A 25,226-nucleotide genomic window follows, 5' to 3' on the forward strand; every position below is an offset into this window, starting at 1 on the left:
GTTCCACTTGCTATGTGATAAACTACACGCATGGGAAGATTATTCTTAAAATTAGATATCTAGTTTTACATCCGATAGTTATGCCCTTTAGGCTAAACGAGACAAAACGTTTAGTGAAAGCCAATGATTACGTAATAATTGGTCGAATGGGAATACACCACAAACTCGCCTAGCCGTGGCTAGAACCAGGGACCCCTCGCACCAGAGATGAGTTTATTGTGTTAAGAGAGAATCGGAAATTGTGAGTAGTCAACGGATAGTTGTTTTTTCGTTGACTACTTCCATTGCCTCAGTCTCTACACAGGTTGATTGCTATCTGTAACGAAGTTTTGTAAATGAATATATTTTAAGAGCTGAAATACTGAGTAGCAGTAAAAGTGAAGTGCTTTGTTGAAGTTTTAATGTAATTGTTTTGTGTGAGGCAGCGCCGCATTGGACGTTAAGTTTCTTCGACCGAGGCGCTGCTCTGGCTGTGACGCCGGATGGATTACGGTGTCAGTCGCGTGAACAGAAAGAGTGGCACGGCTGCCGAGCGACGAAGGGCATCCAGGGCAAAGGAAAATACTTCTATGAAGCTACGGTCACTGATGAAGGACTTTGCCGCGTCGGATGGTCAACTCTGCAGGTGAGTAAATGATGGAGCTTTATACTTTCCATAGTTAAACATATTTCAAGGGAAATCATTTCATTAGTTATAGAGTGCAGTGGTGTCTTAAGTCAGTCTCGTTGTACTATGATTGTGCACGAAAAAGGGATTGTGACCATATTTGCTGTTCTGTACAGGATGTAACTTAAATTAATATGAAAGGTTGTAAGGTTGCTCTATTAACGAACACAGCTTTTAATTACTTTTTTAACGTTGGTAACTTAATGTATTATTTAGAAGTGATAATTTTAAGAAAGAAATTATAGTTCAAGTTGTTTTTAATGTAAATTAAATGTGTATTTTGTATATCTGTGTTGAAGTTGCTGGAGAACGTAATGCACAATAGAGAGACATGTTATATATAGAATTAATTAACATTTAACTTTTGTACAGTATTCCAGATGAAAATCAAGCCATTTGGTTGTTAAGAGCAGCGGAAGATTTTATCAGAACTTCCAACCAATCTTAAATTTCTTTTTCTTTGTAAGCAAAGGAATTTAGAAGGAAGCCAGCCGACGTGATTATAAAGTCAATCGAACCATTACCATATTTGTTCTCTCCTAGTTCCTATTGAGGAATAATGTTAAATTGTTTTCTCTTTGTTGTCAATTACCATCTAGTATGTCAGTCACCGTGGAGTGTAATTGTAGCTCTGTGTCTGTAGTCCATAGCTGTTTTCTCTTTATGGGCCTTCTGCGCTTAAACAGATGAATTGAATTAAATACTAGTCATATATGTAATATGTTTTAACACTACCAAATATAATTTCCATGTGTTTTGTTCATAGGCTTCCCTTGACCTGGGAACGGACAGATGGGGCTTTGGCTTCGGAGGAACAGGGAAGAAGTCCAACAACAAGCAGTTCGATAACTACGGCGAATCCTTTGGTATGCATGACGTCATCGGATGCTATTTAGACCTTGACGCAGGGGAAATTATGTTCTCAAAAAATGGAAAATCGCTTGGACGAGCCTTCACCATTCCATCGCAGCTCAAGGGCGCAACTTTCTTCCCTGCTGTTGTATTAAAGGTACCTCTCATATGTTTCTGAGTATTTATGCTTAATTACGGTTACTAAACTCATCGTTTAGAAAAATTACAATGTTCTTCAAACATACAACATTGTGTTTCGTTTTATTTTGCCACTGGACTAATGTTCGGTTGTTATTAGGACTGATTTGCTGCTTTACGTAGGGAAACTGTTAAAGAAGTTTGCCGTTTGCTTAGTTCGATTGAAAATTTTTCCCTATTTGCTTCATATATATGCAAATCAATGTTTAGAAACAAATGTTAAGATGCTGCAGCTAATATTTATAATAATTTCATCACAGAAATAAAAAATAGATAAGATCTGAAAAAAATGCTTCGTATGTGAGTGTAAATCCGTTATAGCCCTGCTCTTCGCAGTGTAGTGTCAAGGTTCAGCATTCAGGAGTACGAATTGCCACTAAATTCTCTTGTAATGGTGTTGAGAGTTGAAGAAAGCACATATTTAAGTCTTTTGCCTCTAATTTAATTATTGTATGCTATTATTAAACAAAAGTATTTAAAATAAATGTGTCAGTAGTTTCCTCCTATTGAAATATTCAAACATTCAAAATATAAATTTATAAAGAAAACTGAGGTATTTTTGATAAACCATCATTTACAGGATCGCAATTTGTGTATGCATGGGGCGGGGAGAAGGGGGGACAATAGTACAAAACCAGAGAAATTGCTTTGCAAAACTAGGTGTCTACCCTAATGGATTGCTCATGTTCTTCTGAATTCAATTCTTGGTAAGAACTCAGAATTGCCGTTGTAGACGTAGCTTGAGGCAAATAGGGAGCTACTTCAACTCCTGTCAGCCTAGAAAACCTGACGATGCGAAGAATCTCTTAGTTGAGTTTCTTCCTTCTGGCCAACGTAGTCTTTTGGTAGCTGCAACGCCAGAATTTTTGGAATTTTTCTGGCGATTATAATGTGAATTTATTGTAGATGCCACTGCTGTTCTAATAAAATTGCTTATTTGTAGAACGCTGAGATGTCTTTCAACTTTGGAAGCCAACCATTCAAGTATCCTCCGGAGGGTGGATTCCTCCCCATCTGCGAAGCGCCGAAAGACTTAGTGAAGAACTCCGACATCACAGGCGGAGCCAGCACAGCTCAGAAGAAGATTGTGAAGAACGCTCCTCAGGCAATCATCATTGAGGTATTAGAGTCTCTAGAAATATAGTTATGTAGGTTATAAGTTGTGACCTCTATGAAATCTGTTTTTCTTTAGGAGCTGGCCTGTTCCACTGTCTCTCCTCTTACAGTGGTTTCTTTGCATTGAAAGACTTTAAAATAACACAACAATAAATATATCTTTATTTCTGTCTTCGATGTAAAGAAATCAGTATGGTCAAATCTCCGTCCATAACTCTGAACAAACTTGTTAGTTCATTTTGCCTACAATTCCACTTTTGGCGTTGCGTTTGCTACATATCCTTCAAACTTAATTTTTTTTAAGTCTCAAAAAATAAGAAATACCTAAAGTTACATAAAATTGAGAAGTTACGCAATACTATTTATACAAATATATCCGAAATACGTTAAAAATTTCTTCATTATTTCAATGGTTCCTCTTTGTTTATAAAGATCGGACTTCACTTTCGTTGTTGTTTAATATGTTGAATTAATGAAAGTATACCACCAACTGATGATTTCATTTCATCAATTAAAGAAATATCGTATAGTTTAATAGTCAAGGGCATACAAAATGTCTTGAGGACGCAATGGACAGAGTGTTACGGGTAAAGTTTACAGTTGCTGATGGAAGACATCAGCGAGAAATAGTTGAGTCATTGGAAACATCAGGGCTCATAGCGAGTCAGTTTTTTAAGTAAAAGCTACTTTTTTCAAGTTGGTCACTTAAAGTTACTTTTTTGAGAAGTAGAGTGACTTTTTCGTTTGATTTGTGTTTTTCATTGGCAGTTTTCTAAGAAAAATATTATAAAAAGAAATGGAAAAAGGCAGAAACTTGTTACTCATTACCCTTCTGAAAGCTTCCGTATTTGCTGCCACGTGTGAAACAGAGCTTCCGTATTTGCTGCCTTTATTCTTTCTAAAGCACAGTGACGATTGGTGAATGCTTAAACTCTCAAGGTGGGGTTGAGAACTCTTCTGTGTCTATTCTTTCTTCTATAATAGTCTTTTAGTTTTCTCATGTAATAGCTAACGCTCCGCTGAATGTTGTGTGTGTGTTTGTGTGGTTCATCATGTTCGTCTTGTGTTATGCTTCTTGTATGTTCTTAAGAATAGATGATAAATTTGAATATTTCATGGTTTTGAGAATTCTCAATGCTAAGTTAAATATATCGTCTGGGATTAAGAGCTTCGGAAATAGGCCACTTACTCATAAGCTTCTTACATTCCTAAGTCTGCTTACCATAACTACCTAGGTACATAGCATACTTAGAAAACCTAAAAAAGGAGGAAGCTAAAAAAAAAAAAAAAAAAAAAAAAAAAAAAGTAAATAAGAAAAGATGAAACAAAACAACAAACAGAGAGGTGATGGAGAAATTGACAAAGGAAAAAAGGGGCATGATGTTTATTTTGGTCATTTTTTGGTCACTATTTCCTGTGCTTTTGGTCACTTTTCAACTATTTACAAGAGACTAGACTACTATGAGCCCTGAAACATGAAAAAGAAACATAAATATAACAATGAAAAGAGAAATTACTCAAAAAGTAATTCGGCTAAAAAGCCACACTTAGCATGTACAGCGGGGGACACTTCTAAATGGTACAGCCATATGGAGATTTACGGCTAAGGTGTACCATTTAGAAGTGTCCCCCGCTGTACAACTGCCTCGAGGTTGACATATACTTCTGAACAAATGTTACAAGTTGGCAACATTGGAATGTTGTCTGTTTCTGAAGTAACCCTCTACTTATAACTACCATTATCACGTTTACGATTGGCTCTTCTCTTCGTGACTTTAATAACCCTCTTGATGTAAATTCCTTTCTCAACACAACTTTCACGTGTCCGTCGACTGTCAATTCGTTTCTAATTTTGCTCGAATACAGTTTGTTATTTATCCCTTAATTTAAAAATGTCAGTATAAAACATAGCAGTCATATTCGTTCTTTGTACTTTCCGAGTTGGTTTTATGTAAGCTTCAAGTGTGAAAATCTGAGAATTTTTTTTGGAAAAATTACTTATTCTGTAAGGTTGTTAATCAAAAAGGAACATATATAATTGTTGCTATGTTTGTTGTTTGATGCAGCCATCACGGGAGCTAGCGGAGCAGACTTACAATCAAATAATCAAATTCAAGAAGTATCTGGAGAACCCTGTGATTCGAGAGCTGCTGGTGATTGGTGGAGTAAATGTCAAAGATCAAATTGCTGCCTTGAATGCAGGGGTAAGTATTTTAGTCTTGGAATTCTTGACAATAATGTACCCAAGCAAAGTACTCAAGTGGCTGTTCATAAGAGATGTAGGGATACGTTTGCGTTGAATTGCCGTTCGGGTGAATATATTTTTGTTTCGTTTATTTGATATGCATCCTATTACGCCATTAAGTAAATGGAATTCTTGTTTTGTTATTGTTGTTCAATTTTTTAGACGTATCAGAAAAGTAATTTTGGGTGTTTGCATAAAACAAGGAAATCCGAAATCAAAGTTCCGAATTGACCAGTGTGTCTTTCATTATATATTTGGGCACTATTTGAACATGTCCGATCTTGTCGTTGGTGTAGAGATTTTTTTTTTCTCGATGCCCTGACGACGGGATGAGAATATCAAAAGTTGCATTAAAGTGGAATACAGAATGGCTCACTGGTAGAGCGCTTACCTGTGGTGCGAAGGTCCCTGGTTCAATCCCCGGCCAAGTAAGTGTGTAGTGGACATCATGATGTTTGTGGGTTTTCTCGGGGTAGTCCTGTTTCCCCCCACATTTTCATTCCATCATTTACTTGCCTTTATCATCCGACTCCGTTAGCCTCATAGACATAATCGAGGAACGTTCAAATGAAAGTTTGAATTTAATTTTTCATTTGGAAAGTTTTAGGCTTTGAGAGTGTTTGATATACGTTGTGCTCTTCGCAAAGCTGTCCCCCCCTTTCTTTGAATCGTAGTGAATAACTTAAAGACAGTGAGCAGTATCAAAAGTGTGAAAGATAAAGCACGTACTGTCTACAGAATTCTATTAAATAACCTTTTCTTATAGGTGATCAGTTTGTGACGTCATAATTATTAATTCTCAAATCTATACATTATACGAGAAGCCTAAACCAATTATTAGTTCATATAATAATATTTTGAGATACTGTCTGGCTTAGTTCCTACCTTTTATATATATATATATATATATATATATATATATATATATATATATATATATAATTTATTGTCTATGCAAAAAAAAATGGAAGTGCACTTAGTGAAGAATCTTCAGTTATAGACAAAAAGGCACTGAACACAAAAGTAAATACAAAGTAAATAACTGTTACGGCTTCTGTTTAATGAGCACTCTAATTAACAATAATCGAGAAATGTACACAAATAAAACAAAACAAATAGTGTAATGTAGTTGTATTTACTTTCCTATCGTACAAATATAAAAAAGTGAACTTTCGCAGGACACTTTATCAGACAGGGGAGAAAAAGAAATAAGAAAATAAGATAAGTTTCGTGTTTTTACAGGTGGATGTGGTAGTTGGAACCCCTGGAAGACTGGAGGATCTTATCTCGACTGGACAGTTGTCCCTCACCCAATGCAGATTCTTTGTGTTGGATGAGGCAGATGGTCTTCTGAAACAGGGTTACTCAGATCTCATCGATCGCTTGCACAAACAGATCCCCAAAATTACTTCTGATGGACGAAGACTACAGATGATCGTATGTTCTGCTACGCTGCATGCCTTTGAAGTGAAGAAAATGGCGGTAAGTTATTTCATGTATGACAAGCGTTGATTAAATTCGTCCACGTGGGAATTAAAATAATGATGAAACGTTATTAAAGAAGAACATTCTGACTTTTTACGTAAAATACTGGGAGACTATTGTTGCTTTTGGTCGAGCGGTGAAAATCATTAGACTAACGATCACAAGAACTGCCCGAATCCCATCCAGCTTGGATTTGACTTTGTTTTAATTTTATTGAATGATATCTACATACCAAATTTGCAATTTAATATCTCAGTTTTAGCGTAGTGATTATGATACGTTGACCTTAAAATTTTATATACAAATACACTGGAAGTAAGAACAGAATTTTCCCAATGGCTAAGGCGGGAGTTTCCTGATTTATATATAATTGTATAATGTTTTTACTTGTGTAACTGTTTATCTTTTTGTCCTTCTGAAATGACTCTTGAGAATTAAAATATATTAACAACTAGGCCTATGTAAAGATCAGTACAACGTATTTTTATTAAGAGTCCTTCGTGAGTGAGTCGGCAATCGCATTTGTGACCAATTAGTCCCGGTTTCGTGTCGAAATGGACAATTTTTCTTGGATGAAATCGAGAAGCGATTTGGATTCCGCTTTAAGCTAATGTGACCCCTTCCAGCATAACCTTGTTGTTGCATAATAACACCAAGGCGAAACAAACTAATTTCTGTCCATACCTAATATAAATACATAGAGTAAATTATTTAAACAAAAAACAAAAAAAACAAAAAAAAACGGGTTTAAACCAAAAAACCTTTTTTTGTTTGTTTTTGTTTTTTCAATAAAAGCCATGGTTTTTGCCAACCCTGACTTAAACAATTGAATAGTGTAATGATATACAAGACTAAGGTTTAGAGTGTGACGAGGGTTTAACTTTGGACCTTCATTATTTCCTATCTAATCTATTTACAATAAGAAATTAAATATTCTGAATGCAAAAGTATTCAGGTCGTGTTAAATTATAGAGGAAATAGAATATTGCAAGATATATATTTAAAGTGAGTAATGATATGCATATTTTTAAACGTTGATAACATTTTTCATTGTATTTACAGTCAGTTTAACATATACAATAATTTTTATACTATTTATGAATTATACAACAGTAAAACAGTGTTTAATATAAAATTATGGTAAACGAGATTTGTAATATTCTCATTTCCGAGCTGAGACGAGAAATTTTTCAACACTAGTCTTGAAGTAGAGAAAAGTTATTTAGAAGTGATTTGTGAGGGTTTATGTAACTGAAGTGGAATTATGTCAACAAATAATCTGAAAAAGAAAGAAATTTCGTATGTTTTTATCGTTGAAATATTTTGCAGAAACCTTATTCTTTTCTTGCGAAAAACGGGCAGTTCTATCAGTTTAATACAAAAATCTAGAGCTTAAAAGTCCTATGAAATTCTCAGCAAAAAAGTTCTAAGAACAACTACGAAAATTCTTACTAGAAATACTGCGCAATAAAATTATAGAAATCGTATTGCAACGTCAGATAACTTCCTTTCTATGTTATTTTTGACCTTCGGGTAATGAATGATAAGAAATAAAAAAAAATAAAATAAAATAGCCACATATTACTTTCTGTATGTATGTGGATTGTTCTACAAAAACAAGCGTTATCGAAGTTACTATAAAATAAAATCTTGTAATAAAATATATCAATATATTAACGCAAAAATAAATTAGGCAAACTATTTTTAAATAGGAAATTGTGTACAAACGTGCGATTTATCTGTTCGTCCGTTCATGAATGCAGACATGTTGAACAAGGAAAATAAATAACTTAATTGAACAATAATCCGCCACAAATATTATGGGGTCTTGATCTATGAAAATAAGAGAATATAAAAAATATTTAATACTGTCTTACCTTCGAAAGCGCTACTCGTGATCTAGGTCAGAATTATTTGTTGATGATCTGTTATTTCCATTAAAATTTTCTGTGAGTTATTGAAAACAGACTGATGATTTCTGTAACTGTCTCGTGTAATTTCTCCAACTTTCAACACTAATTTTGCTAAATCCACTCGTTTTGGTAGGGGTTCACCGTCCGTTTCAGTTGTGACTATACCATTTCAATGGGTTAAGTACATAATGATATGGAGGTAATCTTAAAACAGCATTCCCATAGGATGCTGTCAGTTCGTTAATTGCGTACCTGTTTCTTCTTTTCTTTCGCGAGTTGTTTTTTAATAATTTGGAGAAGAACAGGACCAGACCGGACTAAGTATGCCCATATTGTGCTTTCGCATATAATTAAGATTTTTCTTTTTCCTAAGAATTGTTCTTCGGATTAATTGTACAACTATAGTAAATGGCATTATCCCAACTACAACTGGCGGTTCCTCCAAGCATTTTAGTATGGAGGTTTCAAACCAATGCCCTAAACTTTCTGCGTTTATTGTCCCGTGATGGTCAGCAGGAACATCATGCATTTTCTTGTGAGTTATAAATAAAGCGTCATCCACGAAACCAAATCGGCCACCATTTACATAATAACGATCTTTTCCCCCTTTTTTGTCTGAAGTTGCGATTATCAAAATCATCGGGCCAGCTTTTTATTTCGCATCAGTTGCTACCATACCAAGTTTCGTGTAGGTACACGTCACATTATCCCGCGGAAAGGTAAGCTTTAATTTCTTCCAGATAACGGCATCTCCAAGCAATAACTTCATTGGATTCACAGTTTGCACTTTTTCTTGACGCTAATTTATGCGAAAACCCCATACTATACTATGTAATAGACGACGTAATATTCTGATGGAATAACGAAATTCATAATTAGTTCCGGATGTCCTCTCGCACATAATTTCAGACAGTATTCCAGCAGTAAATGACATTCATTACCGTACGTCACAACAAATCGCGAGTAAAATCATGTTCACATGTCGCTTCTTTGGCATTCAATAAACACTAGGATCGTGAATTTGTATATATCGGATGTTGTTCTAAAAAAAAATGGCACCCACGGACCACAGGGCACTATTCTACAGAGTAGTATATATATACAGTGCATTTCGCGTTATAAGCACGCTTTACTTTCTGAGTTTTGCTCCACTCCAAGTACACGATCCTCCTTTTGTTACTTAAATTTATCTGGCTCTGGTACCTCTGAATTACTTATCCACGGCCAAAAGGAATTAGACATTTTCAATCAGCGACAAGATACTACTAAGACATCAGCACACTGCAATTACTTTGAACAAATTGTCGAGGAAAAGTAGACACCTCGAATTTACCAATTGACAACTATTGACAACATTGCTGATCATAAACAATAAATTTGAAGCGTTCCATAGGGAGCAATGTTTATTGTGAAAGCATTCTAAGCTGAGATTTTCACTTTCTTCTCTTCGTTTTTTTAATTTTCTAAATAGTAGAAGTAAAAAAAAAAAAAGAAAGAAAAAAGAAAAAAAAGAAAGAAAAAGAAAAGAAAAAAAACTTGTTTGTATAGATTTTAATCGTTTTCGGGAGCAAGTATGATTTTTATTTAGATTTCCTTTTTTGGTGATTACTGCTCATTCGTGGATGAAGAAGACATAAGATATACTGACATTAGACTTTTTAATTATTGTCCATTGATTTTTAATTTGAGTAAGGGTGTGATGGGGGGTGGTGATAATGAAAGATTGGGTAGTTATAGACAAAGACATAGGGAATAATAATAAAACAATGTTTGACTTCGCAGGAGAGACTGATGCACTTCCCCACGTGGGTTGATTTGAAAGGTGAAGATGCTGTGCCTGAGACCGTTCATCACGTGGTGGTGATGGTGGATCCCCAGAAGGACATCAGCTGGCAGAATTTACGAAGACACGTGCAGACGGATGGTGTCCACGCCAAGGACAACGTTCGCCCTGGAAATACCACTGCAGGTCTTGTTCATTTCCCAACTCTTTATTTGGTCGGTATACGTATACGTTCATGTGATTTCTGTATTGAAAAGAGTTCGTGAATATTGTTAGAAATGTTGTGTGGGTGGGTGTGCAGGTATGGGTGTCATCAAGAGAAAGGACGCAATACTTATAAATAGAAGTAAGAATAAAATGTCAATATGTGTAACCATGTGATTTCGTAGCACGCAGCACGTAATTGTAATATGAGAGAAGTCATAATATCTGTTTACTATATATATATATACGAGGATCATTCAATAAGTAAAGAGACAAAGTTACATTTTTAACACTAATCTTTTTGTTTCAGGGGTGTTAGCTGGCAACCTTGTGATATGCTCTGATCTGCTGTTTCGTAATTTTATGTCAACATAACTTCAAAAATATCATTTCATCATGGCAAGTCCTCTAGAAGATTGCACCTTAGAAGAACAGCGCTCAGTCATTAGGTTTTTAGTCGCAGAAGGTGTAAAACCAAGTGAAATTTTTTCTCGAATGTTGAGACAGTACGGTAACAGTTGTATGAACCATGTGAATGTGTACAAGTGGGTTGATCGGTTTAAAAGTGGCCGAACAAGTGTAGGTGATGAACCCCGATGTGGACGTCCAGTGGAAGTTTCTGGTTCTTCGTTGGAATCGAGGATTGACGGACTTATTCGTGATAACAGAAGAATTACTGTTGAAATGATAGCTGAGGAAGTTCAAGTAAGTGTTGGAACTGTTCACAATGTCATTAGGAACATTTTAAAATACAGAAAAACGTGTGCCAGATGGGTTCCCAGACAGCTTACTGACGCTCATAAAGAATCAAGGCTTTCCATTTGTCAAGCCTTAACGCAACGAAATTTGATTGAAGGAGACGCTTTTTTTGAAAGAATAGTGACTTGCGACAAGGCCTGGATCCATCACTACGACCCTGAGACCAAAAGGCAGAGTATGGAGTGGAAACACACTAGCTCTCCAGTTCGCAAAAAATTCAAGGTTCAACCTTCCGCTGGTAAAGTGCTGCTGACCATCTTTTGGAACTCACAGGGTCCAATCTATTGCGATTTCCTTGAAGATCAGCGAACTATCAATAGCCTATACTATTCTGAGATGCTAGAACACAAAGTTAAACCAGCTATCAGGAGCAAACGCCGTGGACTCTTGTCAAAAGGAGTTATTCTTTAGCACGATAACGCCCGCCCTCATACAGCCCAGCTGACCGAGATAAGCTTCAAGAATTGGGTTAAGAGGTCTTATCTCATCCTGCCTACAGCCCAGACCTCGCCCCATCTGATTTTTACCTGTTTGGACCACTCAAAGACGCCCTACGTGGAAAAAGATTTGCTAACAATGAGGAAGTTAAGGCAGCGGTGCAAAGGTGGCTTCGGGGTAAATCGAAAGATTTCTTCGCCAAGGGAATTAGGAAGCTGCAAGAAAGATGGGACAAATGCATAACTGTAAAGGGTGATTATATTGAAAAATAGCCTTAGTTTTGAAAGATTGAAATAAATCTTTATTGAGCTATAGCAATTTGTCTCTTTACTTATTGAATGTCCCTCGTATATATATATATATATATATATATATATATATATATATATATATATATATATATATATATATACAGTAGAATCCTCTTCGGCTGGTCCGCCACTCCGGTTAATCCGAGCGTGCTCGAGCCGAACTTATTCCGACTCGTCGGTGACTGACGAGGCCCATTGTCGTTTAACTTGCTGTTACCTCTTATCCGCTTTAGTGCTCCGTCATCTCTTGTATCGTGTCTTTCGTTGTGTGTGTTGTCTATACTGTATTGTGTAGTTTTTAGTGACTACTGTTCGTTTGTTTTTACTGTAGAGAACAATACAGTAATTTTTGAGTTCAGAAATTGCTTATTTTACTGTAAATCTGTATTTTCTGATAATCCGACCTTTTTTGCGTTCCAACCATACCCCCAGTCCCAACGTGACGGATTAGAGGGGTTTTACTATATATATATACAGAGAAAAGGAATATAAATCAATCCTCTGTAGCTATAGGTATGATAAAATTTAAAGAATGAAATATTAACCGTAGGAACACAAGGTATTTTTGGATTACATGGAACACCAACGGTGAGACCTCTGAGGCCCACAGCATAAAGGTCATTATTTCTCACCGAAAATAATTTATCTTGTCTGATATGAACTTGGGATGTCTAAGACATAATATATTTTTATTCTCTATTGTTACTAGGTTTCTAAGTACAGTGTTGCCAGCTATATGTGTATAATTGTTTAAGTTACCATTTTTTTTACTTTTGTCAGTAACTACGACCTATTTATTTTATTTGTTTGTGTAGAAAAACTATCAAACAGATCAATAGTGACTTAGTACAGTGTAATATATGTATAAAGGAGGCTTCTAAAAGCATTTTGGTGGTGGTGCAGTAAAGTAGGGTAGAATGGGAAAGAGTGGGATATACTTCAGTATTTCAATGAATTCAGGATTAATCTTTCATAATTTCATCCTGGTTATGCTTGGAATGGCAAGATTCTTTCAAATTTTGTTTCCGCGAAAAGATAGATAGTGTGAGGGACGTTCATTGGACACTATACGGGATGTCACCAGAGAAGCAGTGTTGCCAACACAACATAAGCTACAATTTTTCTAGTAGCATAAGATCAAGTTTTTGCACCTATCGAATGAACATGTAAAATGTAAGCAAACAAGCTACGACTTGTCTGTCAGTTCTGTAAACTAACACCACTACAACATCATGAATATTACAAGGGATTCATTGCAAGGAACGTACCACTGCTTCCATTTGTTATATTTGCATTATCAAATAAAATGCTTAAATCACTGACTTTTGCATCAAACTCTGACAGGGTTATTTTCACCTTGCTATATTCGACCTTTTATATAAGATTCACTTAACAGTTCTTTAAGTTCTTTCTCAATTGAACTTTGGCGAAGAGCACGATTTTCCATTGTTCGAATGCTGCTGTAGATTTTCACATACAATCACAGTCATAGAATAACGAACTGACAATTTCCTATGAAATATGTGTCTTCAGTCAGTGTTGCAGGCTGCTGCTTGTAGATACTTGATAACACCAGAGGTGCAGCAGCATAGTTCTTTCCAATCACTATTCAAACTTGATTCTCTCTCTTTGTTTATATATGTGGCCCAAAAGTAGGTATACACCCCTGCATTGATCAAGTATAATATTCTAGTTTATGAATTTATTTGCTTTGCCTGTTCCGGGCTTAAGTTATAAGTAAAAAGATGTTAAGAACAAATAATAAAGAAACTAGGTCTACCTGTTTGATAGACAGATATATATATACACGTGTGTGTGTGTGATTATAATATTAACTGACATATTTATGTGTTAGCGGGTTTGAAGGAATAAACTAATAGAAAATAAAATATTTAGGTGCCAAAAAAAGTAATCAGGAAAAAATGTTTATACTAAATTTTTATAATGTGCAATTGGCAACACTGCACCAGAATAATAACTCGGAGTGTCCCTGCATGTTATAATATCAAAATTGTTTCAATGAAAAGTAAAATAAATAGCTAAAACATTGGAATATAACAATTAGCGTATGCGGTTAATAGCCCCTTAGTACCACCAAGGGGGGGAGGGTGACTGAGGCCCACAGCACTTTCTTTATAAATAGAAAAAATAAAACACTAAAAACTAAGCAAGTACGTTTTACGATGATTGGGGTGAAGCTTGACAATATCATTTTTTTTTTCTTCAGATTTTTTATGCAATTAGAAATGTTACAAAATGTAACAAAAATAATTTGTGGGCCTCCGAAGAAACCCCTTTGGTGTTCCTAGGGTTAATATCCTTATAACATGCCCATGTATTTCACAAAACACTAAGAAACATTTTCTGAGTTAAAAGAACAGGATTTTTATCAATTTAAGTATCGTTTGTTGGGTGAACTGGAGTTTAGCGTCCCTTTCAGCACCGAGACTAAACGAGAGATGAACCTACAGTTTAAATTAAATCCGGACCACGGTAGTGCCTTCAAATTTCAAGGTTCTCTGACCTGAAATCGAACCCGGGACGCATGTACGAAAGGCACGCGGACTAGCCACTAGATCAGTGGGAGGGGGGGGGAAGGTTGAAATAGGCATCGCAAATGTAAGAAGACTGCTTGATTGTATACATATGTAATTGTCCTTTAAGGATGGAATCGTCTACCTTCAATCATCATGAAATATCAAGCGAGTTCCTTCATATCTATACGGCTAGGATTCATACCTTGGGTCCAGGAGACCCATGGTCGATTGATAGTGGGAGCTCATGTGCTTCGAATCCACGTCTCATGTATCTTCGGTGCTGAAAAGAACTTGAAGCTTCAAACCAAACAACCATCTTGCAGCAGAAGCAGATGTGTTTGCTACCATCTGAATGTTTGTAATATTTGCTTGTGTTCTATAAAAATACTTAGTAATGCATGGTTCGTTTGGTTCAGATTACTTGATTCTGTGTGTTCGGCTTTGAAATTGTAACTTTAATAGAAAATTAGTTTAAACAGATTTTATATTTATGTAAACTCCTAGCTCAATTGTTATACGTTCTTAATTGTTGGAAAGGTCAAAATGTCTTTCACTATTTGTGGAGTCGCTTATATATATATTTTTTATTCTGATAGATATTAGCGATAATGTTTTTCATTCCTATCTAAATTGTGCTTCTGTTAATTCAAAAATCCCTGCTGATCTTATTGTATTAGTATTAATGGAAAGGAGTTTCAACCATATAACTATTGCCTGAAAATCCTATTCCGTTTGGAATGATTGTTCTCGTATGCTTTCAGAAACATTGTCAGAAGCAGTGAAGATGCTGAAAGGAGAATACTGCCTTCGCGCCATCAATGAACACAAAATGGACCGGGCCATCATCTTCTGCCGCACAAAACTAGATTGTGATAACCTCGAACGTTACATGAATCAAATGGGTATGTACTGCTGTTTAGTTTCTTCTTGAAATTGAAAGTGTTCTTTTAATTCCGATGACGTTTCGTGCTTCTAAAATTCTGTTCTATGCTTAACATAACAAAATAGGTATTGTGGTAGTACCAATGTTAGATTTCATTTCAAGTTAAATCTGATTCTCATTTAGTTTATGAAACATAAGAAAATACGGAACTAAATTTACTTGTAAACAATTGTATGTGAATAATGAGGTCACGGTGTAAACTCTGTTACATACAAGCATGTCTGTAAATTCGTCTTATCCGCTGATGACAACTTTTCTTACGTAATTGAACTCATTACAAAAAGCTGGCACATACATACTTCTTTCTTTCTAAATTCCGAAATTGTTCTCAAACCCGGACTCGGAATACTTTTATTTCTGCGCTTGGCTTTACGTCAGGTCCATGAACTATTAGATTATCAACCTCAGCAAAGATCCTGATATAAAATATGAGGTAAAGTTCTGGCAGTTCACGGGAGTTCAGTCTACTAGTACTCAGAAAGTAAATGACGTTAAGATCTATGTATATTGTTATCATTCATATGACCAAAGTTCTGTACTCTTCGTTTATCTAACTTATATTTAAAACAATATTCATTGCAAGTTTAACACCTCCGAAACGGAGGGTGTTCGGTATAATCGTTGCAGGACTAGTAAAGCAGTACTAGTCATCAGTATTCCGTCTCCAGGGTAAGAATCTGCCGCCAGTCAAGACCATATCAGAATCGGAGCTGAACTAACAATGAAAAGCGTGGAATTGAATATTCGTCATTCAGAGAAATCTGTTTGTGCTAGGCTTTCCAAGTGCGCTAATAGACACATGAATTCACATTCAAAGTTAAACCCTATTAAAACTCTTTTAAGTTTGATTTGAAATTTTATTTTTGTACCTCTGACAAACCCCCAAATTAGAACCTTAGAATTAGAAATAATTTCATGTATTAACAGTATATGAAGTAAGATTGTGGATAGATTTAAGAATTCAATAGTAATGAAATGATAAATATTCCACTTTCGCTTATAGATTGAGCCGAATTACAGAAAGGCTCTCTTTAGAAAATAAGATTAGCAATGAGTGTTATAACTGGATTATGGAATAAATAAAAAAAACTTAAATGTCTCTTAGTTTGAAACATTTTTAACGCCTTAGTAGCACAAAGCAGGATTATAGAGTTTACTAATATATATATATAGTAAATAAATATAGTAAAATTAATTATCACAGACCCCCTTCTATGTTTATTTATTTAAAAACTTTGAGATGCAGTCTGCCAAGCTATCATTATTGTGGGATCATCAAGCAAGCAACTATGAAGGAAGTTGGGTAGGTCCTATATTTAACAGGACGTAGGCTAGGACCTATATTTGGCTAGGGCTAACATTTACCTTTTGGTGTTGAAAAAAACAAATTCTGACTTCTTAATTGCAATTTGCAAGAGTCCCAGCTAGTAGTATAGTGCGTAGTTCCCGAACATTTCATAATTCCTGAAGTAGAAGGTAAAGAATATTGAAGAAATTAGTTCCAGTTGCTTTTGGCTGTCTGAATATCTTTCGTTAGATGAAAAAAAAATGGTAAAGTGTCCTGAATGATGTAAGTAACGAAACAATAAAACCAATCAATATTTTAAGCTTTCATTTATTTATTTATTTTGGTTTGTAACTTGGCCGTTGTTCCATAAGCCATTGGAACATACTCTGTTTTCATATCCCATTAATACCCCTACTTGTTTTTTTAGGTGGTGGCCAGCACAGTCGCAATAATGTGTATTCGTGTGTATGCCTTCACGGCGACCGAAAGCCTCCGGAAAGAAAGGCCAACTTAGAAAAATTCAAGAGAGGAGAAGCAAAGTTCCTTATTTGCACCGATGTAGCAGCCCGAGGATTGGATATCAATGGGTTACCATTTAGTAAGTCACAGGTTTTGAGTTGCTTTATATTGCAAAGAATTGTCTTAACGATTCGATTTAATGTGGAAGGTATCACATAATATTAGGTATTAGTATTATTTTGATTGTAAGAGTTCCATAAATTCCTAAGAGAAAAATAAACGGTTACTGTCATTGATAGATAGGGTGAGAACCGATAGAATAGAGAGAAAAATAGAAATTTTGAGAAACGAATGTAATATGGTGGAGACTATTAAAGAAAATAAGATGAACAGTAGAAGCAATAAATCTTTTAACGGTTGACTTGAGTTAGGGGTATATGACACATTAATCTACAGCTTAATGTGCAATCCGAATCCACTGGGAATTGAAGCCGGGTCTCCCGTGTCGAAGACGCGTACGCTAACCAAACATCAAGAACTGAAATGTTAACACTGTTGAATACTTGCACCATACGTAATTTTAATCCATTGATTTATCTGGGGAATTATTCCTCTGTTTGCTTTTAAATAAGCTCGAATTTTAATGGTTTGGTTTGTAGTGATTTCTTCAAAACTCTGTAAATGTCTCTTATTTCGTAAAAATTAAATTAAATTAAATAATTTCAGTATTTAATAATGAAAGTTAATTTAAGTATAGTAATATTAAACGTATGTAAAATGCAAGCCAAAGATATTCAACTAGAGTAGACTAGAAGAAATGACTAAGCTCAAACCATTAAAATTTCAAAGAAAACAGAGGAATACCAATCAAGGGGCAAGAAAGAAAGATAATACATACATAACACCGTTAAAGTGAATGTTTGAGGCCATATTTTGTAAGATGTTCTGTTTGATATTGTATTTTGAAGCGTTCCAGAAACCCATGACTAAATCAAATAGTAGGTTCAATATACACAACAGAATGCGTATATGTCCTTTCCAACTGGCCAATCAATGATGTTGGAGCAACAACAGAGCCGAAATTACGAAAAAGTATATAAAGAAGTGTTGGCAGTGTACCAGTAGTCATGGCTCCTGCTGATACGACTGATCTACCTGTCAAACGTTACTCATTATGTGTCTTCGTCTGTTTTCTGGAAATCACGTCACAGATCATGTAGTTGGAAATGAGTGGAGCACGTGTAATACTTGTCGTTAAGAAGGAGCAGGACAGGTATCTACCGTTTACATTGGATTATTATGCAATTAAAAATAAATCGAAGATTCGAGATGCGTAGTGAAAAGTATTTGTGGCCCATATTAAATCAAAGCTCCTAATCCATACTAAACTCTGTCCATTCCTGCTCCTTCTTAAGATTAATTAAACTTATTAATCCTGTTGTGAAACAAGGTTTCAACTATATTTCCTGTTTGAAGTAGAAATAATGGTAAACAAGGAGGAATAAATAACTTTTTCGTTTTCAGTGATTAATGTGACTCTTCCTGATGAGAAATCCAACTACGTCCATCGTATTGGCCGAGTTGGCCGAGCCGAGCGAATGGGTCTGGCCATTTCCCTCGTTTCCGCTGTTCCAGAGAAAGTGTGGTTCCATGGCGAGTGGTGTTCGTCTCGGGGCCGCAACTGCTGGAACACACGACTCACGGATGATGGAGGCTGCTGCATTTGGTACAACGAGCCACAGGTGACTTGCTTTCTGGTTTTGTTTTACATCTTTACATCTACAGTTATATAGTCGTCTTAAAATAAATTAAAAAAAAAAAAAAATCTCGGAGCTATACAGCAACTGTATCTGTAATACCTTAACTTGAATTATGGATCTCAATTATCGAGTCAAGATTCACATTTGATTCGTTAGTTCTATTCTGAGCGTTTGAAAGAACTATCATCCACCTGCCATCAATGAAACTTTGGCATTTTATAGTGGTTCTTTACAGTAGGATCAAACTTGTAGCTAGTGCGAGTCAAGAGCTAAAGGTCAAAACAACCCAAGAACAGTTTTTCTCGAATCCAGACATATTTAAACAGTTTTCTCGAAAGTTTCCTGAGCGTAATTTTATTACCTTTTTTCCTACATTTTACAAATATATTGCAATAAGAATCAAAGAATTTATAATTTGTGATGAAAAATATTAATAATCTCTACAATAAAACCATGCTCACGGGACAATGGGCAAAGGTGTAACAGTCTTAACCTAGATGAAACTACACGCAGAAGATGAGTGCGCCAACAGTAACCGCAGAAGCTAGAACCTTTCTATTTCAAGTGTGCCCTCGGAAAATATGTGAAAGATACTTCGGTTCCTACCCCCGCAACCCTCTTACGAAGGAAATCCTCCCTTTGCTTAAGGGAAAGAAGTGGATGACCTCAGCTATGTTGCCAATTTGTCATTCAGTCATTTGGTCTTGACGAGTGAAGATCATAGGCTACTTAGAATGGCTAACAAGACAGAGCACAGCGAAGTTAGTGAAATAATTCATTGTGGCAACCCTTCCGTATCCAATAATTGAAAGATCTCGGTCGTAGCAACGCGTCTCTCCTCTTTCGAGGGAGGCACGGCAAAACACGACAGCAGCGCCAGCAAGAGCACACTCGAAATAGAAAGTCTCTATCACTGTATAAAGTGTTGAAATAAAACACGTTATTAAAATACCGGTAATAATGATTATTAAGAAGGCGCAGGTTGAAGAATTTCTCAATCGCCTTGTTTCTATTCGTGGATCAAAGATGACTCCAGTCTTTCAGATTTCTTATAATGCGAGATAAATGTGATCGGAGGTGAAAAAGAACTTAGCTCAAGAAAAACTTTTATGTTGAGATGTATATTCTTCGTGCCGCGTGAGTGACAAAAGCAGACCATTGCCATATGAAAATTATTTAGATCGATCTTGTGAAGGATACATAGAAAATGCTTTGCACCACGCGGATGTCTTGTTGGAATACTTTCCACGTATTACTTTAGACATGAAACACATACTCTGACCGTAGGAAGAAACAGTAGTCCAGTACGCCTGCATTTTCAACAAAATATCTGTCATGTTTGTGTACATGTGTACGTGCTTGTAGGCATAAAACATAATTTTTTAAAGTGTTCCACGCATTTTAATCAAGACCCACTTGTATCCAAGTAAGATATAAATTATAATGAGAAACGTAAGTGAATTTGCAGGAAATGGAAGATCTGCTGTGGCTTAAACTTAACCTGTAACTCGTTCTGAGCGATTTTGACACTAAAACCTTATGCTTCTCAAAAGCTTTCCTGTCAAATGACATTCTTTCAGAGCTCAAAATGGTCACCAACCAATTTTACAATATCATTCTCATGGATCAACTTATCCAGAAGCTGTTGACAGAATATTTCATGGACTCAACCTCATTCAAGCATTTGTTGCTCGTTTGTTCGGAATTCAGTGCCTATTTTCAACGTTTCAACTACATGAAACGTAAATCTACAGCGTAGTAACATGTAGAAGTCTGTTGATTTTTGTATTTATGTAGTTAGTGCTAGCGGTCCCGGTGGGGACACTCGGTCGAAAAAAGTATAGCTTTTTCAAGCCAGCCATCTTCAGTGAGATTTTCCTGGGTTTTCGTCATTCACACCAGGCAAATGCCGGGATGGTACCTAAGATACAGATCCCATGCCGCTTCCTTTCTTTCTTCCCTTTCATCGGATAGCGTGCTCGCCAAGGGACGTCATTCCTCATATACCTGACGGGCTAAATGACCCTAGATGCCGCCAGCCCAGAAATCTAATTCCTAACCTAACCTGTATTTATATAGTCTTATGTGGAGATAGTTCAACTGTTATAAATTGGAATCTGGTAAGCTGGCGTGGTTCACCATGAAGTGTATTTTGAAGTCAAACAGTGCAAGAAATAATAAACACGTGAGTGGAAGGGAAACAACGTAATACATCATTAATCGAAAAGTGAGAATTAGAGAAACAGATAAAGTCTTGGAAATTAATTACTTTGTTTCTTCTGTCTTGACTGGCAATCACATCTGGTAAATTTTAGGAGACTTGACTGACACCTTTATTTCATTTAGAATGTGGTGAGTGTTAGATAGGTTGTAATAAGAGAACTTTTAAATTTTATTTATTTATTTATTTATTGAAAAACTGATTGAGAGAAATTTAATAACAAGAAGAAAATTGGAAACCACTAAGACCTAGCAACAGAAGAAATGGAGGAGAAATTCTTGTATACGAAGAAATTAAAATAAAGCAAGAAGACAAGAACTTCAATCAGTACGAACTACAAATATTCTTTTTAGAGTTTATTGCTTCTCTTATAAAAAGAAACTTGAAAAACGCCAAATTCTTACCCGTTCTCAGCTGTAGACTCGAAAGAAAGTGGCAGTAAAAGTAGTCAGAAATTCATCATATTAATTTACACATAAAACACAAGAAAACAAAGTAATTATTCAGTATAATTAAAATGTGTTCTTCACATAATATTAAAAATGCATTATTGCTTCATGTGCTTCAACAAATACTTGCGTAGTATCATTCAGCTGCTGAATTAATTAGGATTTCCATCATACAATTCATGTTTCTTTATTAAGTTAACAGAATGGTGAAAGAAATAATTCCGTAGAGGAATTTCAATTAAAAATAGAATTGTGAATGTATTGGAATGTAGTGTTGCTCCATAATTGTAGTAGTATTGTACGGTTTTTGATGAGTGTTTGTGATTTGCAGTATCTGGCAGACATCGAGGACCATCTGAACGTGACTATTCAACAAATTGAGCCGGACCTGAAGGTGCCGATGGATGAGTTCGATGGAAAGGTAGTCTACGGACAGAAGCGGCAGCAAACAGGTAACAATCAAATAATTTCATTCACGAAAAGACTTAGTTAACTTGGCAGTATTTTTTTAATAATAAAAAAGGAAAGGTTTCAACCGAGCAAGTGGCGTACTTCCAATAGGATGACATGTGCTCATGGCTTTCTACAACAATTCAAATAGCCTCACAATGACGGGTCAGCACCGGAAATTTTGTTCCCCCGTCGAAAATAAAAAATGAGACTCTCACGGTAACACCGGAGTACTACTTCTGCTGAAATTGGAAAATAGTTTACTGTTCGTTTAATTATAAAACAAACTCCCTAAGCATCTTTTGATTGAAATAGAAGCATCCTATTGTATATCTAAGTGATTATAGTGTTCGAAACTTGCGTGTTGCCTGTTGGTTTGTTCTGTAGCCATAGTGGTACATAGTCTTCAGTTTGTGGCAGATGATAACACTAAGAGCAGTACTGTTAGATTCAGATTCGATTTCAAATCATAATTACCCCGCTTCTCATGCCGTCTTTCTTCCAGGTTATTATTATTTGATCATCAGTGTCTTGGTTGACAGATTATTTTGGTAATATATTGATGTGTTAGAAAAATCTTAAAGGAATGTTTGATTACAATTCCATTTAACTAGTATACAAAACAGCGAAAACATTTGGCCGTAAGGGGGCATTAGTACAGCTGTCGCAGTTGCAGAGACACATGCGTCCGCTATAAAAGTGAATATGACTGACGACACCTGAGGCTACTCACATAGATTGGGTAGACAGAGACAAATCAAAAGGAGGACCAAGTTTGGATCCTCGGCGTTTGAAGGTGTGAGTTCCGGTGGGAGCATACAATTTCGGGGCTGCCCTAGTAGCATCATCTGGCAGTTGGCAAGATACAGAATTAAGAGAAGTGAAATCCTATGTGCATACAGAAACATAGAATTGTATGTAGGAACCTAGGCTATATTTATAGAATAAGCGAGGATTTGTGTAAAAAATGAACATTCATGAAGTTATATATTAAATTATTGAAGAGTAAAATTGATTGTCCCAAATTAGTTTGAGAATTGTTTTTGCGTGTATCAACATCTAAAACTAGACTAACAAATACGAGAAAATTCTATGGTAAGCAAGCAAGAACTAATATGTTACATAAGTGTCCTCTATGGAGAATGTGTGCTTCGTATAACGAAATAGTTAATTTGATGTAATTGATATATTTAATGTGTATATCAAAGTCTTTTCACATTTAAAAGAACATAGATGTTTGATAGTTATGTACACCACACTATAATTGGAGATTAAGCCTGTGGCGTTGCCTTTATGAAAGAAAGAAATATCTTTAGTCTTAGTTTCATCTTAAGAAGTGACGTAATAATCTTATTTTCTCAACAATTACGCACTCATTTCACTTTATTCAGCTCCATCCACTCTATCGATTCCTGTATGTCTCATTTTTGGACATTTTTCCCCCGTGAACCCTTTTAAATTATGTATACTATTTTTAGTAGATTGGGTAGTGTCTTCATTATTCGATTAAAAAAGAACCAATAAAGCTTTTTTTTTTTTTTATTTCGGATTGTCCTTTGGTTTTTCAAACATGGAGGCATTGTAGAATACGTTACGTATGGTTTCACGCCTTTCTGCGTCAAGACATAGGAGGTGATGGCGTTATCACGTATAAGAAAATAATTTTTGTTAGGTGTATTTTTATAATTTTTGGCGGGCTCACTCTTGCACCTAGAAGATTGAAATTTTTGCACACACATTCAGTATACCACCTTACTACTTTTCAGACTTTTTTTCAGATCTCTGCGTTAACACATGGGGTCCAGAGAGAAAAAAGTAAAAAGCTTTAAAAATCCCATTTTTCGCGATTTTCCCACCTCAGATACATGATGGAGACATGTGAATGGTACCGTTTGAAAGTCTGTTACACACTGAAGAGAATGGTGTACGAACCATAACCCTAGGATAAATAGGGATGTCTCAGGAAATTTTTATATTACATTCGAGTCTTTTTGAGTAATCTGGGGCATTGTGGGTCTCATTGGTAAATATTTTTCCCGCCCTTACTATTCAAGATAGAAGCTTGAAATTTTGTACACACATTTAATGTATCCCTTACTATTTTTTAGTTGATTTTGCGTTAACACAGGGGGAGTTCAGAGGGGCTTAAAATTTGAAAATAAAAAAATCCCGATTTATCTCAAAATTACTCCCCCTCAGGACATGATAGGGAAATGTGAATGATATTGTTTGCTCTATTCTGAAGAGAATGAGGTACGAACCATGGTAATAGAATAAATAAAGATGATGCTCTAGCTGCTTGACTGAAAGTCTATAATTTACCCTAAAATAGCCAGAATTTAAAAGGGTTAAATACTAATAATACTGTACAGTTGATTAACTTCTTAAATAAATCAAAAGATGAGAAGCCATTTATGATGTGGGTAACAAGGAAATATTAAATGGAAAATCCCTGATCAGAAGTTGAGGATGTATTTCCTTTATCCTTTTCTCCGTCGCTTCAGAACCTTATTATTATCTGACTTTAATATTACCTTTATCTTTGCAGGTTCGGGCTACCAGAATCACGTTGCACAAATGGCTCCAGCCGTTCAAGAGTTGGCCCAGTTGGAGAGTAAGGCTCAGTTAATGTATTTGAAGCGTCATTACGGGAAAGAACTTCGTTGAACTTCACTTATTCATTTTTGTTTAACTGGGAAGCAAAGTTCAACAGTCCTTAACAGTTGAAAAGCCTAGGAACTGTTATTTCAAGTTTTGTTTTTTGTCGTCCTAACAGAGGCGCCATGATTATTTAAGTTGTTTTGGTGAATCAATACATTTGTTGGTTACTTCTAGCGAGGCGAAGAAGAAGAGAAAGTTGCTTGTAATATAAAATTGGATATAACGTTCATTAAAGCAAAAGAAATGCATTGCCTTGTTTTATTTATAATTCTTTATACTTCAAGTGCCATGATGATTAGAGCGAAGAGGTCTGTGTCAAAATACACAAATGGGAGGGTAGAAAATAGAACAAGTGAATAATTGTCGATATATGGGTAGTATTCTTAGTAATTACATGAAGTGTGAACGTGAAATAAAAGCAAGGATAGGAATGGAAAGAAGCCTTTAGGAGGACGGAAAGTTTGTTTTGTGGGACCTTAAATAAAGA

At 35.7% G+C, this 25,226-nt stretch overlaps 1 protein-coding gene across 1 annotated transcript in view; it reads left to right on the forward strand.

Moving 5' to 3' along the window:
* Ddx1 (ATP-dependent RNA helicase Ddx1) overlaps positions 1 to 24,987 on the forward strand; it is a 40,493-nt gene extending 15,506 nt beyond the window's left edge. The window contains exons 4-14 of the mRNA XM_081738069.1: positions 426 to 625; positions 1,434 to 1,676; positions 2,661 to 2,837; positions 4,900 to 5,037; positions 6,321 to 6,560; positions 10,259 to 10,445; positions 15,270 to 15,410; positions 17,167 to 17,337; positions 18,723 to 18,940; positions 21,960 to 22,080; positions 24,627 to 24,987. Of these exons, the coding sequence (XP_081594195.1) occupies positions 426 to 625; positions 1,434 to 1,676; positions 2,661 to 2,837; positions 4,900 to 5,037; positions 6,321 to 6,560; positions 10,259 to 10,445; positions 15,270 to 15,410; positions 17,167 to 17,337; positions 18,723 to 18,940; positions 21,960 to 22,080; positions 24,627 to 24,745 (1,955 nt within the window). The 3' untranslated portion in view covers positions 24,746 to 24,987. The remainder of the gene's footprint in view (positions 1 to 425; positions 626 to 1,433; positions 1,677 to 2,660; positions 2,838 to 4,899; positions 5,038 to 6,320; positions 6,561 to 10,258; positions 10,446 to 15,269; positions 15,411 to 17,166; positions 17,338 to 18,722; positions 18,941 to 21,959; positions 22,081 to 24,626) is intronic.
* Positions 24,988 to 25,226: the final 239 nt, after the last annotated feature.

This window comes from Thermobia domestica, chromosome 2 (assembly GCF_964235325.1).
Source record: "Thermobia domestica chromosome 2, izTheDome1.hap1.1, whole genome shotgun sequence".
Taxonomy (NCBI): domain Eukaryota; kingdom Metazoa; phylum Arthropoda; class Insecta; order Zygentoma; family Lepismatidae; genus Thermobia; species Thermobia domestica.